A 16,392-nucleotide genomic window follows, 5' to 3' on the forward strand; every position below is an offset into this window, starting at 1 on the left:
TAATAACGGAAAAGTGGTGCATGCATATTTATTCACCCCCTTTGCTATGAAGCCCCTAAATAAGATATGGTGCAACCAATTACCTTCAGAAGTCACATATTTAGTTAAATAAAGTCCACCTGTGTGCAATCTAAGTGTCACATGATTTGTCACATGACCTCAGTTTATATACACCTGTTCTGAAAGGCCCCAGAGTCTGCAACACCACTAAGCAAGGGGCACCACCAAGCAAGCGGTACCATGAAGACCAAGGAGCTCTCCAAACAGGTCAGGGAAAGAATTGTGGAGAAGTACAGATCAGGGTTGGGTTATACAAAAATATTCGAAACTTTGAACATCCCACGGAGCACCATTAAATCCTTTATAAAAAAATTGAAAGAATATGGCACCACAACAAAACTGCCAAGAGAGGGCCGCCCACCAAAACTCATGGCCCAGGCAAGGAGGGCATTAATCAGAGAGACAACAAAAATACCAAAGATAACCCTGAAGGAGCTGCAAAGCTCCACAGCGGAGATTGGAGTATCTGTCCATAGGACCACTTTAAGCCATACACTCCACAGAGCTGGGGTTTACGGAAGAGTGGCCAGGAAAAAGCCATTGCTTAAAGAAAAAAATAAGCAAACACGTTTGGTGTTCGCCAAAAGGCATGTGGGAGACTCCCCAAACATATGGAAGAAGGTACTCTGGTTAGATGAGACTCAAATTGAGCTTTTTGGCAATCAAGGAAAACGCTATGTCTGGTTGCAAACCCACCACCTCTCATCACCCCGAGAACACCATCCCCACAGTGAAGCATGGTGGTGGCAGCATCATGCTGTGGGGATGTTTTTCATTGGCAGGGACTGGGAAACTGGTCAGAATTGAAGGAATGATGGATGGTGCTAAATACAGGGAAATTCTTTAGGGAAACCTGTTTCAGTCTTCCAGAGATTTGAGACTGGGACGGAGGGTCACCTTCCAGCAGGACAATGACCCTAAGCATACTGCTAAAGCAACACTCGAGTGGTTTAAGGGGAAACATTTAAATGTCTTGGAATGGCCTAGTCAAAGCCCAGACCTCAATCCAATTGAGAATCTGTGGTATGACTTAAAGATTGCTGTACACCAGCAGAACCCATCCAACTTGAAGGAGCTGGAGCAGTTTTGCCTTGAAGAATGGGCAAAAATCCCAGTGGCTAGATGTGCCAAGCTTATAGAGACATACCCCAAGAGACTTGCAGCTGTAATTGCTACAAAAAGGTGGCTCGGGGGGGGTGAATAGTTATGCACACTCAAGTTTTTTTCTCTTATTTCTTGTTTGTTTCACACAAAAAAATATTTTGAATCTCCAAAGTGGTAGGCCATTTGAACGTAAATGTCTTTTTTTTTAATCAAAATGCGTTTTTTGGCAGAAATGCCTTCTGGTACATGTGAACTTTCATGTGCCTTAATAACAAACTTGTGTGCCATCTGTAAATTGTTAAATTACGAGCCTAGTTGGTTTAGCCACAGAAAAAGACAGGAACCTTCCCTCTAGCCATGATTGGCTGAGATAATGGGTGGGCTGGACATGCCGAGAGATGTGTTCGGATTGGTCTGCCATGTAGCATGCTTTTGTCTATAACATGAGCTGGTCAGTATGTGTAGGTAATCCTTTCTAACGCGGCTTTTTTAACGATATCACGTAGTAGAACTGCAAAAGGGTTGCTCTCCACTTTATGGAGGACCAAGTTTTGAAATCAGTGGAATGCCCAGTGGAATTAGAGTATGAAAGCTAAGGAGATTGAGAAAATTCTGGCATTTGATTGCAAATATGCAGAGGGAGTCGAAAAGAGAACACACAGAAGGCCATTGTATAAAACACCTGTATCCGGATTACATCTTCAAACTAAGGGCAACGATGGCATCCGTGACAGAGAGGGAGAAGCGTCCATCCATGTCTACGGGTAAGATAGTCTCTCTAGCTACATTTTCAGATATTACACATTTCTAATTTTGTCAGAAAGTAGTTTTCATTTACATTTACGTCATTTAGCAGATGCTCTTATCCAGAGCGACTTACATTTCAAGTTAAATCGTACTGTTAGCTATCTAGCTAACGTTAGCTGTATGATCTGTGTAGTAATATTATTTGTTTCTCAGAGCCATTTGCATTGCTAGTTATAGCCTAATGTTAGCTATTTAGCTAACATTGAACCTGGTTGGTTAGCTACGTGCAGATTCATGCAGGGTAGTAACGTTATGAGTTGGGATTATGATTCATTGTCTAGCTACATTGTTAAACAAAAAACTCCAATATGCAAGTAACCATTTCAATAGAATGTTCATGATGTCACTGCAACAGCTCTGGCTATTTACTCCGATTTCAGAGCACTCTCGTCTGAGTGTGCCAGAGCGCAGAATAACTGACGAATTTACGAATGCTCAACACCCGTTGAATATGGCCAGTGTCAGTAAACGTTGGCAAAAAAACGTATTTAAATTGTTGCCAGCAGCACAGTTACAGTCAACAATGCTCTGGATAACATAAAAACAGCCTAACCAGCTCTGCTAGGGCGAGTAAAATGGACAGAGTGAGCTTTTCTCTCATTCGTGTCTGGAAGTAGCTAGCAAGCTAGCCAACGTTAGCAAGTTAGCTTGGGTGCTTGAGTGCTGTTGTTAGGTCAGAGCGCTTGGATCAACTCTACTCCTCCACCAGAGCGTCCAGTGTGCGCTCTGAACGCTCCGAGAGCTAAATGTTCTGAATTTATGAACGGCCAATCTGACAACGCTCTGAGCACTCTGGCACTCCAGATTGAATTTACAAACACACCATAAACCAGCCTTTAGTCTTGAAATCTTTGGTTGTTTAGTACATGGCCTCACTCCTTAAAGAGATTTGTGGGATAAGTCTTAAGAGGGTGTGAACGATGCTGAATGGGTGTAGACAAAGAAGAGCTCTCCAGTAGGTTTCCCAACACATTCAAGGGCCATTTTCTCAAAAGTGTGGTTACAAGTTTATCAACTTTCAAAGCAGAATTACTTTCCCATTGTTCCTCAACTGTAGTGTATGATATACCATTTTCTAGCTCTGAGTCTCTAATTTTATCCAAGGTCGGTCACATATTTTGAAGCTATACAGTGGGTCTTCAATTAAAAGTTTTGAGCTTATGCCGCGACCTTTTGTGGTAGATGGTGGCAGATTGTGGTAAATTGCATCATTCTGTCATGGCACCACACTATCACAAGGGGGAGTTAGAGCGCTGATCTATTGGTAGTCTAAACTGTGGCACAAATTGACTATCTTTTCGTAAATTAATGGAGGTGTGAATGTTTCAGTCCGAGAGTCTCTGTTCTCTGGCACTAGAGTCCTGCATCAGACCAACAAAAAAAATAGCTTGCGGGTGGTCCCGGAGTTGAGAGAGAACTTGGGTAAATACAGTGGCGCAATTACACTTGACATGTGGACTGATGATTTATGAAAAATAGGCATGGTGGGCTTTTGGTTTCTCCCCCTCTAAAAACAGAAATAAATTATTCTAAATAACAAAATGGCTTTATTTACCACAGTGTGAAAGAGTGATAGCCCCTCTATATAAAGTGAGTTTCTGAAACACAGAGTTCTTCTTTGCTGAAGAAACTGAATGAAAGAGAGTCCAGCAAGGATAGGGAGGGGAAATGATGAGGATGATGAAGAAGAAAGTGATTGAATTTAGAACAATCGTCTAAGAATTGCTCTTCCTCTGTCCTGCGGGCACATAAAAAAAAACACTTTTTTTTTGTTTCTACTTCGTCAGCTTATTACTTACTAAAACTGTTGTTACACTGTAAGGTTTTTATTCTAAGAGAAATGAAAATGGTCTGTTATATTCCATTATATTCTTAAAATATATGTGTTGACTGAATATACTCAAGTGATGTCTGCTAAATTAACAAGTTGATGGCGAAGCCATAAAGCCTCCGCTACTAAGCACAAAAAACAAACAAACAAAAAATGTTTTCAAGACCTGAGCTATTAAATATTGTTTTTTATTTTATACATTTACTTGTGGAATGTTACCAAATAGATAACAACAATAGAAATAATAATCTGGTGGCATTGGTAGAGAGTTGGGCGGAGAATGGAGTGAAAGTGCACTGTACTGTCAGTATGCAACAACTCTGTGGGCCAGGTGTAAATGGTTTAGCACCCTTTCCAATAAATTGGAATACAAAAGAAGCCATCCACCCTTGATGGGCTATCAGCAGGACAATAGACTCTTGCCGAGTTTAGGGACGTTACATTTATTAATGGATGTTTGCGAAGCATATCACTTCACCCATCTCTTTGCATAGCCCATCACATACACTATTTTCTAACCACATCTGGATGGATCCATAACAAATTACTATGGTAATAAATATAATTGAATGACAGAAATATTGGAATAAAGTAGGCTAATGAAATTGAAGGCAACAAATTGTTGCTTACTGAAACACCCAAAGTCATCCAATTGTTATAATAGGATTTGAAGCAATAGCCTACCCACGTGCGGTCAACTATTTCAGCACCGTTTCGCGCTGCTTTGAGACAAGCATGAGGACTGTTCTTGATAAATCAATCAGATTTTTCTTTTCACTGAATCTCCATTTGGGTACTGGTTAGCCTACAATTAGGGTGTTGAAATGTTAGGATTATTTTGCTCTTCACTCGCAGTCGCCTAGTAGTCTAGGCCTACTCCCGACCGGTCATGTTGTACAGTGTCGTATTTTCCTAATGGAAACCCTGAGGCCTACATAGGCTACTGTAAAATACATTTTCGTTTTTCTTGGAATGGTTGAGCTATCTAATCTAACTGCACTGTCCAATTTACAGTAGCTATTACAGTGAAAAAATACCATTATATTGTTTGAGGAGAGTGCACAACAACAGAAAACTTATCACGGCAACTGGTTTGATACATTCACCTCTGAAGGTAAATAATGTACTTACATTCAGTAATCTTGCTCTGATTTGTCATACTAAGGGTCCCAGAGATAAAATGTAGCATAGTTTTGTTTGATAAAAATAATTTTTATATTCAAATGTAGATACTGGGTTCTACAGTTTGAACCCCTGCTGTCTCTGGTTCCACACCCACCCCACCCGGCCATCTAGATGTGTGAAAGTTAGTGTATAAGCTAATGATCCATCATGTATGACATTCCTGGGAGTGTGTAAACTTACATTTTATATTACCATATCATTTTAGTATGTTCTCTATAGTTATGTACTTGAAAATGTATCAATTGAACAATTCGGCACATTTGGGCAGACTTGGATAAATCAGAAACTTTGCACACACACTGCTTCCATCTAGTGGCCAAAATCTAAACTGCGCCTAAACTGTAATATAATAGTGGCCTTTCCCTTGCATTTCAAATATGGTAAAAAAATAAACGCATGTTTTTTTGTTTGTATAATCTTTTACCAGATGTAATGTGTTATATTCCCCTGCATTAATTTCACATTTCCACAAACTTCAAAGTGTTTCCTTTCAAATGGTATCAAGAATAGGCATATCCTTGCGTCCTGAGCTACAAGCATTTAGATTTGGGTATGTCATTTTAGGCGAAAATTGAAAAAAAGGGTCAGATCCTGAAGAGCTTAATTAATCAATTTAACTAAGATCCATTTCTAACAGTATAAACAGCACAACAAATACAATAATAATTTACAAACAAATTATTATCAATCCCATATAGTCTGTTCTAACAAAAAAAGGTTTTAAAGTCTCTAGTACAGCCAATATTAAAAACAGTCAAATGCATTCGAGAATTCAATCACTTTAGCCGACATGTTGCGGTTTATTCATTGTTTAATTATTCAAGGCTCCCTTTGTTATTTCGTTTTATAACAAACATGCTTGACTGTATTTAAAGACATGGATGACTGGTATGCTGTGTGATGACATGTACAAATGAATGAATGATTGATTTATATACTGTATATTGAAGTAGTCCTTTATGCCAATAAGTAAGTTACGCTAAAACATCTACAGTAACCAGGACTGTTAGGCCTACAGCTTCATGTCATTTCAATAACGTAGCTTCTCAAAGATGCCCTCTGGTGGTCGAACTAGCATTAATGGTGTAGTATCTAAACAGTTTATAATTTTGGCTGACGTTTGCAAATGGTGTGATAGATTAACTTTACTCTGCTTTGCAAAAAACATCTGGAAAGCATTACTACAGGGGCTCCTTGGAATAGAGGACATTTTGAGATATGTGGAGGCCAGGGATTGGTCTATCAAAAACCACCCATCTTATGTTACATAGGATATAAATACCATGTTTCAACAAAGGACGGGGAGAATAATCATTTTTAGATTGGGTTAGTTGTTCTCCGGATTTCTGCAGAAATCTGTAAATTGGCGCTGGAACCTTTGATATAATAAACCTTTATAATCAAGTACAGTGTCAAGCGGATTTCTTGTCTACACAGCATATCAGCATCGTTGTCTCGACACCACATTAAATGGCGACGAGGATTTTTGGGACGTGTTGCGTCTCTTCAGCGTTCCATTCATGGGCTACGAAGTGACTCCCGCTCAAGAGGCCGGCAGATAAGGTGAGCTTTCTCACAACTTTAGGCGCTGGTCGGTTCGTGTGCTGTGTGTGTGCGTTGAGGAGATGTACCGTCAAAGGACTTGTGTGTGCGCCTTGCTGTTATTTGCTGTGGGATGACAATCCGTTCTAAATTTCTAAATTTGTTTGCGTTGAAAACAACGCAAACAGGGGGGAGTGTCTATAGGAATTGATAACACTGGGCACAGGGATATTTGGCTTGAATAAATTTAAAGGAGTGTCCAGGAATAGAATGAAGGAATAAGACAAGGAAATAAGGAAAAAAAGTATACTATTAGGACGTCGCTGATTTAAGGAAGCCCTCAAACGAGGCGATCATTAAGATGGGCCGTAAATCTTAGGAAAGTCACTAGGTTGACTTTCGGGTCAGTTATGGGAACTGGAGATTGTAGAATATTCATTCAATTGCATGTTACCTCTCGGAATATAGTTGACGAAGTATATGTTCGATGTAGCCTCTCATTGAATATCTGCAACTCAAGGTAGCAGACATTTAGGAAGGAATATAAAGGAAAAAAGGAGCGATGTAAGCATGCTTTAGAGTATTGTATGAACGGATGCATTCTTGTTTGAATATGTGTGTGTGTGTGTGAAAGAGAGCCTATGCGTGTGTGTACATGGGGAGGTCTCTGCTGTGTTCCAGCTGTGTCGACTCATGCTATGATAACATTTATGTTAGAGATATATACATATATATGTTTTGGTTGAGAACAGGGGTTTTAGTTTTTTGTAAGGAAATATGTTAGTTAAGGTTAAAACCTTATGAGTCTCCATTTGAGAGAACGTTTAAAAATTGTTAAAAAACTATGAGCCCCTGGGAGGACGTTTGGTGTAATGGATAAGAAAATAAGTCTACAGATTAGAGTAAAATATGTGAAGATAGAGGAGAGAGAAAATAGATTGTGGTAAAGTTAAGAAACTTCTAAGTAGGATTTGTGTTCTATGTTTTGTGTTGGTTTGTTCGTTTTGTTCAGTGTTACTGTTTGTCTGTGTTGGAAAAAACGGAGGGACAGCTGGTCTGTCTACTGTCTGCTGTTTGGAGAGAGTTGCTTGCGGGAGCTCCTCTCACCATGAAATCGCACTGGTAAATGAGCTGCGCATGTGTGGGATTTTAGGAATTTAGAGTTGTGCGGAGTGAGTGTGCCACTCCCCTGCCTGCACTGAGCTGCTGTGACACGCAGACTTAGAGCTGAAAAAAGAAAGGGGGAGACTTTGAATACACACGGATAAAGTATTCTGTTTGATAAGTGGCTGTTGCTTACCTATCAAACAATTTGATTGAGATACATTGAATTTATAATTGAGAAGATATGTTGACGGATTAAAAATAAAATAAATAAATAAATAAAATAAAATGTTATTGCGCTATTTATAATATTCCTGAGTTAAGCTGTTTGCTTATTTCTTAGCGCGAATGTGAACATAGGTATGTCTAAAAGGGTATTGTATGGTTGAAATAACCCAGTGAGTGCATAAAAGACTAAATTATTGTCTGTTTCTTTTGTTCTTCTGTGATGTGAGAAACGAGAAGGAGGAGACAGAGAGAGAGGAGGTGCTGACCAGTGTGTGTGCTGCCCCGGATCCAGTCCAATTAAGGCCAGTACTGTTCTATCCACAAACTTACAGTGGGGAAAAAAGTATTTAGTCAGCCACCAATTGTGCAAGTTCTCCCACTTAAAAAGATGAGAGAGGCCTGTAATTTTCATCATAGATACACGTCAACTATGACAGACAAATTGAGAAAAAAAAAAATCAAGAAAATCACATTGTAGGATTTGTAATGAATTTATTTGCAAATTATGGTGGAAAATAAGTATTTGGTCACCTACAAACAAGCAAGATTTCTGGCTCTCACAGACCTGTAACTTCTTCTTTAAGAGGCTCCTCTGTCCTCCACTCGTTACCTGTATTAATGGCACCTGTTTGAACTTGTTATCAGTATAAAAGACACCTGTCCACAACCTCAAAGAGTCACACTCCAAACTCCACTATGGCCAAGACCAAAGAGCTGTCAAAGGACACCAGAAACAAAATTGTAGACCTGCACCAGGCTGGGAAGACTGAATCTGCAATAGGTAAGCAACTTGGTTTGAAGAAATCAACTGTGGGAGCAATTATTAGGAAATGGAAGACATACAAGACCACTGATAATCTACCTCGTGGGATCAAAATGATCACAAGAACGGTGAGCAAAAATCCCAGAACCACACGGGGGGACCTAGTGAATGACCTGCAGAGAGCTGGGACCAAAGTAACAAAGCCTACCATCAGTAACACACTACGCCGCCAGGGACTCAAATCCTGCAGTGCCAGACGTGTCCCCCTGCTTAAGCCAGTACATGTCCAGGCCCGTCTGAAGTTTGCTAGAGTGCATTTGGATGATCCAGAAGAGGATTGGGAGAATGTCATATGGTCAGATGAAACCAAAATAGAACTTTTTGGTAAAAACTCAACTCGTCGTGTTTGGAGGACAAAGAATGCTGAGTTGCATCCAAAGAACACCGTACCTACTGTGAAGCATGGGGGTGGAAACATCATGCTTTGGGGGTGTTTTTCTGCAAAGGGACCAGGACGACTGATCCGTGTAAAGGAAAGAATGAATGGGGCCATGTATCGTGAGAATTTGAGTGAAAACCTCCTTCCATCAGCAAGGGCATTGAAGATGAAACGTGGCTGGGTATTTCAGCATGACAATGATCCCAAACACACCGCCCGGGCAACGAAGGAGTGGCTTCGTAAGAAGCATTTCAAGGTCCTGGAGTGGCCTAGCCAGTCTCCAGATCTCAACCCCATAGAACATCTTTGGAGGGAGTTGAAAGTCCGTGTTGCCCAGCGACAGCCCCAAAACATCACTGCTCTAGAGGAGATCTGCATGGAGGAATGGGCCAAAATACCAGCAACAGTGTGTGAAAACCTTGTGAAGACTTACAGAAAACGTTTGACCTGTGTCATTGCCAACAAAGGGTATATAACAAAGTATTGAGAAACTTTTGTTATTGACCAAATACTTATTTTCCACCATAATTTGCAAATAAATTCATAAAAAATCCTACAATGTGATTTTCTGGATTTTCTTTCCTAATTTTGTCTGTCATAGTTGACGTGTACCTATGATGAAAATTACAGGCCTCTCTCATCTTTAAGTGGGAGAACTTGCACAATTGGTGGCTGACTAAATACTTTTTTTCCCCACTGTATGGTGATGAATTACGGCTGATGAAAAACATCTGTTTGGTGAGTAGGCATAGGCTTAATGATTCTGTTGAAAATATGCTCTTTGTCTTTATCAAACTAATGTTTTTGCATATGCTTAGTGTGGAACCTGTCTATGTTTAGGAGGGTTATAGCATAGCCCTAGGCTAACCAATTCTAAATGGCACTAGGAGTTCGCAAGAAAATCGACCGGATGCAATTATTCCAAAACTGCAGCTCATTGTTGGAACACATATTTCCCTACTTCAATCAATCAGCCCATTTTGAATTTGTGATAAAACTGTCCTCATTTGGCAAGGAATGTAGCTTGTTTATCCCATCCGTTAGATACGTTTTTATAGGCATGTATTTCTGTAGGCCTAATGGGAGCTTGTGTGCGCGCTCAGGACGTGTGTAGAGGGAGCGGTCAGAACGCAATTGAGTGAGTGAGACAAGGAGGGGAAAGGGTAAGAGGAACTGTTGGCTTGGTTTCTTTTTTTGTTGTGCCCCGCAAATGCACATGTAGGCCTATGGAACACTAGAGTCAAAGCAAATTAACATTGTCTTCAAGACACATTCCACCAAATAGTTGGACAGTATTTGAAAAAATGTGATCTCTAGTTAAAGATCGAGTTTTGACATCCGTCGAGACTCATGCCCATCCCTACCTCCGACATGGCCTTTATTTTCTTTGTTGAAGCGCTGTCATAGTGTCATCATGAAAATGTATAAAACTTGTCTCAGCAGCATACATGTTTGATGCAACAAGGGTAGAAATGGCTTATTTATTCAATATTACTTACCAAGCAAAGCAGAGCTGTTTTATCGAGGTACAAATATCCTGTGCTTAGGCACATACAGACACAGCTTGGCTACATTGTAACCGTGAAGCGTATGGGGCTCATCCAGGACTGTTAGTTTTGTAACTGAATGAAACATTTGCCTATTGATGTTGGGAAAATACTGTAGATGGCAAAAATGCAGAATGGTGTTAAATGCCTGTAAACAGCTTGGGGAGAAAATAAATTCTCACAGATTTAATAATGTAATATTAGGCCTACTGTCATAGGCCCGTGCTCATTATGGTTCTTACAGGCAAAATGAAATGACAAAATTTGCTTGTGGTGCACGTAGCACAACTAACTGACCGACATCAGTTCAATTATTTGAATTCCATTTCGTTAGTTTTTTTTGTGTGAGCTCAAACACAATCTGTTAATTATTACATAATATATCAAATGTAACTATCTATTTTAATACAGACTAGCTCAAAACATGAATTATCATTGAAAATGACAAATTACCCAATAGATCATGATACTTTTCTGGTAAAAAAAAGTGGGGGTGCAAAAACATACGTTTGCACCCCTATTTTGAAAGTGCAGCTGCTCCGTTTGCGACATTTCTCAGGCTCCTATGCTGTATACACATATTTACACAACAGCCATACAATCTGACAGGCAACTCACTAAAGATACAATACTAAACATGATCTATTGTGTCTGTTGACTACTAACCCGTGTGGAAATCTATGCCGAATGACTCTTGCAGCCCAACAACAGGTTTATTCCCATCATCCTTCGCCTCCACAGAGATTATGTAATATTCCAGCCGGGGTCGTAGGTCAGGGTCATTCGCAGTGAGCGTTGCCACCACCACGCCCGGCGCCGTAGACTCATTTATGTTAATAGTTGTCACAGGTTCCAGGAAACGCGGTCGCGAGTCGTTGACGTCATCCAGGATGACCGACAGGGTGGCCGTGCCCGACAATGAGGGTGTGCCACGGTCGGTAGCCACGACGACCAGACGGTAGGAGCCACGCTCCTCGCGGTCGAGGGTGGCGTTGCCCACCAGGACGGCACCAGAGAGGGAGTCAACTATGAAGCGGTCCTGGGCACCGCTCTCCAGCCGGTAGAGTAGCCAGGCGTTAGAGCCCGAATCAGCGTCACTGGCAGACAGCTGGGTCACCACCACACCTAGAACAGAGAGAAACGACAGAAGAGAGGACACAGAGGTTAGGATAGAACACAAAGGGCATGTTTCCCAGACAGATTACGCCTAATCCTGAACTAAAAAGAATGTTCAATGGAGAATCTCCATTTTTTTCCAAGACTAGGCTTAAAAGGGAAATCTGCAGTTCAAACAATAACAAAGCGGCACCCCTCCACTGTTTCGGTACACAGCTGGGGTTGGCGAAATGTAACCACTCTCAAATTCATAGACAGAGCTATGGATGCAAGGACTTACCATCCATGGTCCTCTGTAGCTCAATTGGTAGAGCATGGCGCTCGTAACGCCAGGGTAGTGGGTTCGATCCCCCGGACCACCCATACGTAAAAATTTATGCACACATGACTGTAAGTCGCTTTGGATAAAAGCGTCTGCTAAATGGCATATTATATTATTATTATTATCAAAAGTATAGTTGGAGGCTATACAGTGTTTATTTACAATTACATTGTTTACAAACAATGGAGTAAAACAAGCTTATATTTTGGGTTCTGATGGAGTACGACAGTTGAACTAAGCCTGGGGCATTTCAAGTTATATTCTTCAAGAATCAATGGGTATATATCATTCATTAAAAAGTCCAAAAATCATTGTAGCAATGGATGTATTTGTGCATGTATCTGTGGCTTGGGGGGATTAGTGTAATATCTATGTACATGCATGCATAGAGTCACACAGACACACACACACACGTTATGTTCTTCTATCCTCGTGGTGACCTAAAATGTATTTCCATTCAAAATCCTATTTTCCCTAACCCCTAACCCTGAACCTAACTCCTAACCCTAACCACTAACCCCTTACCCAAACCCTAATTGTAACCCTAACCCTAAACCTAACCCCTAAGCTAAAAATAGCCTTTGTCCTCATGGGGATGTGGGAAATGTCCCCACAAGGGAGACATTTTCTTGTTTTACTATCCTTTTGGGGACTTTGGGGGATTTTAGGATAGAAGAACCAACCCACACACACACCCCCACACACCACCATCCATCCACCCACCCACCCACCCATCAACACACACTCACCAGTGGGGCTGTTCTCAGGGAGGTGCACAGTGAGGCTGGGTGGATTAAAGACAGGAGGGTTGTCGTTCTGGTCCATGATAGTCACAGTGAGGGGCACGCTGCTGTTGAGCCCCCCCACATCCTCCCCCACCAGTAGCAGCTCCACCCGCGGCTCCACAAACGCCTCGCGGTCCAACAGAGCCTTCGGTCGCACACGCACCACACCTGCAGGGGGGAACAGGGGAGAGGTACAGGCAGTGGGTTAATTGGTGATGAAGTAAGCATTTCACTATTAGTCTGCACCCGTTGTCGACGAAGCATGTGACTAATAAAATTTGATTTGACTTAAGTTTTGATTAATTATATGTGTGTGGGGTTGTCAGTGAGAGTGTGTGTTTGAGTGTGCATGTATTAGTGGTGTGTGATTAAGTGACCATTATGTGTGTGTGTGTGTGTCAGACCTGTATCAGAGTCCACAGTGAAGAGGTCCAGTCTTGTTCCCAGCAAACGGTACCTGACCACAGCGTTGGGCCCAATGTCTTTATCCTCAGCCAACACTGGCCCATTCAACACTGACACAGCACTGCCTGAGAGAGGATGGAGGAGAGGGGGAGAAAAGGATTATGTGTAGGATGGCATATGGGGAGAGGACAGTTAAATACAAGAGTTGAGGAGGGAAGGGCAAGAATGATTGATGAGTGAAAGAGGGAAAGATCAAGATGGGGAGAGAGTGGGAAGAGATGGAAACATGAGTCATCGAAGCATAGACGAAAGCAGATACAGTGAGTGAAAAAAGTATTTGATCCCCTGCTGATTTTGTACGTTTGCCCACTGACAAAGAAATGATCAGTCTATAATTTTAATGGTAGGATTACTTGAACAGTGAGACAGAATAACAACAAAAAAATCCAGAAAAACGCATGTCAAAAATGTTATAAATTGATTTGCATTTTAATGAGGGAAATAAGTATTTGACCCCTCTGCAAAACATGACTTAGTACTTGGTGGCAAAACCCTTGTTGGCAATCACAGAGGTCAGACGTTTCTTGTAGTTGGCCACCAGGTTTGCACACATCTCAGGAGGGATTTTGTCCTACTCCTCTAGGCAGATCTTCTCCAAGTCATTAAGATTTCGAGGCTGATGTTTGGCAACTCGAACCTTCAGCTCCCTCCACAGATTTTCTATGGGATTAAGGTCTGGAGACTGGCTAGGCCACTCCAGGACCTTAATGTGCTTCTTCTTGAGCCACTCCTTTGTTGCCTTGGCTGTGTGTTTTGGGTCATTGTCATGCTGGAATACCCATCCACGACCCATTTTCAATGCCCTGGCTGAGGGAAGGAGGTTCTCATCCAAGATTTGACGGTACATGGCCCCGTCCATCGTCCCTTTGATGCGGTGAAGTTGTCCTGTCCCCTTAGCAGAAAAACACCCCCAAAGCATAATGTTTCCACCTCCATGTTTGACGGTTGGGATGGGGTTCTTGGGGTCATAGGCAGCATTCCTCCTCCTCCAAACACGGCGAGTTGAGTTGATGCCAAAGAGCTCGATTTTGGTCTCATCTGACCACAACACTTTCACCCAGTTCTCCTCTGAATCATTCAGATGTTCATTGTCAAACTTCAGACGGCCCTGTATATGTGCTTTCTTGAGCAGGGGGACCTTGCAGGCGCTGCAGGATTTCAGTCCTTCACGGCGTAGTGTGTTACCAATTGTTTTCTTGGTGACTATGGTCCCAGCTGCCTTGAGAAAATTGACAAGATCCTCCCGTGTAGTTCTGGGCTGATTCCTCACCGTTCTCATGATCATTGCAACTCCACGAGGTGAGATCTTGCATGGAGTCCCAGGCCGAGGGAGATTGACAGTTCTTTTGTGTTTCTTCCATTTGCGAATAATCGCACCAACTGTTGTCACCTTCTCACCAAGGTGCTTGGCGATGGTCTTGTAGCCCATTCCAGCCTTGTGTAGGTCTACAATCTTGTCCCTGACATCCTTGGAGAGCTCTTTGGTCTTGGCCATGGTGGAGAGTTTGGAATCTGATTGATTGATTGCTTCTGTGGACAGGTGTATTTTATACAGGTAACAAACTGAGATTAGGGGTTTTAAGAGTGTGCTCCTAATCTCAGCTCGTTACCTGTATAAAAGACACCTGGGAGCCAGAAATCTTTCTGATTGAGAGGGGGTCAAATACTTATTTCCCTCATTAAAATGCAAATCAATTTATAACATTTTTGTCATTCTGTCTCTCACTGTTCAAATAAACCTACCATTAAAATTATAGACTGATCATTTCTTTGTCAGTGGGCAAACATACAAAATCAGCAGGGGATCAAATACTTTTTTCCCTCACTGTATAAAGACAAGAAAAGCGATAGAGGTATTGAGGGCCAGGCTAGGGATAGAGGTAGCAGAGGAATTATACATTGTCAATTCAGACAGACAGGCAGACAGACAGAGCCAGTCAGCAAGACCGACAGAGAGACAGACAGACAGACATACAGTACCTTCAGAATTTATTCACACGCCTTGACGTTTGACACATATTGTTATGTTACAAAGTGGGATTCAAATTGATTGAATTGTCATTTTGTGTCAACATTCCACATACAATACTCTGTAATGTCAAAGTGAAAGAAAAATTATCCAACTTTTTTTATTTATTAATGAAAAATACAATTAGATACTGGAAGTATTCAACCCCCTGAGTCAATAAATGTTAGAATCACCTTTGGTAACAATTACAGCTGTGAGTGTTTTGGGGTAAGTCTCTAAGAGCTTTGCATACCTGGATTGTATTACATTTGCCCATTATTATTTTAAGAAATCTTCAAGCTCTGTCAAGTTGGTTGTTGATCATTGCTAGACAGCCATTTTCAAATCTTGCCATACATTTTCAAGCAGATTTAAGTCAAAACTGTAACTAGGCCACTCAGGAACATTCAGTGTTGTCTTGGTAAGCAACTCCAGTGTATATTTGGCCTTGTGTTTTAGGTTATTGTCCTGCTGAAAGGTGAATCTGTCTCCCAGTTTCTGTTGGAAAGCAGACTGAACCAGGTTTTCCTTTAAGATTTTGCCTGTGCTTAGCTCTATTTCTTTTTTTATCCTAAATAACTCCCTAGTCCTTGCCGATGACAAGCATACCCATAACATGATGCAGCCACCACCATGCTTGAAAATATGTAGAGTGGTAGTCAGTGATGGGTTGTGTTTGTATTCAGGACAAAAATAAAATGTCTTTGTCACAGTTTTTACAGTAATACTTTAGTGCCTTATTGCAAACAGGATGCATGTTTTGGAATATTTGTTTTTCTCTACAAGCTTCCTTCTTTTCACTCTGTCATTTTTGCTGAGCAGCTCAAGCCCCTGGTTCACCTGAAGAAGATTGACCCGAAGAGACACATGTAAGAAGGGGTGTGTTATGATGACCTTCTATTGGCTGTTAATGTTGTTGATCCATCCTCAGTTTTCTCGCATCACAGCCATTAAACTCTGTAACTGTTTTAAAATCGCCATTGGCCGCATGGTGAAAACCCTGAGCGGTTTCTTCCCTTTCCGGTAACTGAGTTAGGAAGGAGGCCTGTATCTTTGTATGACTGGGTGTATTGATACACCATCCAA

The 16,392-nt window shown here is 41.4% G+C and overlaps 1 protein-coding gene across 1 annotated transcript in view; it reads right to left on the reverse strand.

The window, feature by feature from the left end:
- Window positions 1–16,392, reverse strand: part of LOC121568021 (cadherin-23-like) — a 188,291-nt gene that overhangs the window by 64,477 nt on the left and 107,422 nt on the right. The window contains exons 12-14 of the mRNA XM_045221067.1: window positions 13,238–13,363; window positions 12,798–13,001; window positions 11,277–11,735 (exon numbers count right to left, since the gene is read on the reverse strand). Of these exons, the coding sequence (XP_045077002.1) occupies window positions 11,277–11,735; window positions 12,798–13,001; window positions 13,238–13,363 (789 nt within the window). The remainder of the gene's footprint in view (window positions 1–11,276; window positions 11,736–12,797; window positions 13,002–13,237; window positions 13,364–16,392) is intronic.

This window comes from Coregonus clupeaformis, chromosome 1, assembly GCF_020615455.1.
Source record: "Coregonus clupeaformis isolate EN_2021a chromosome 1, ASM2061545v1, whole genome shotgun sequence".
Lineage (NCBI taxonomy): Eukaryota > Metazoa > Chordata > Actinopteri > Salmoniformes > Salmonidae > Coregonus > Coregonus clupeaformis.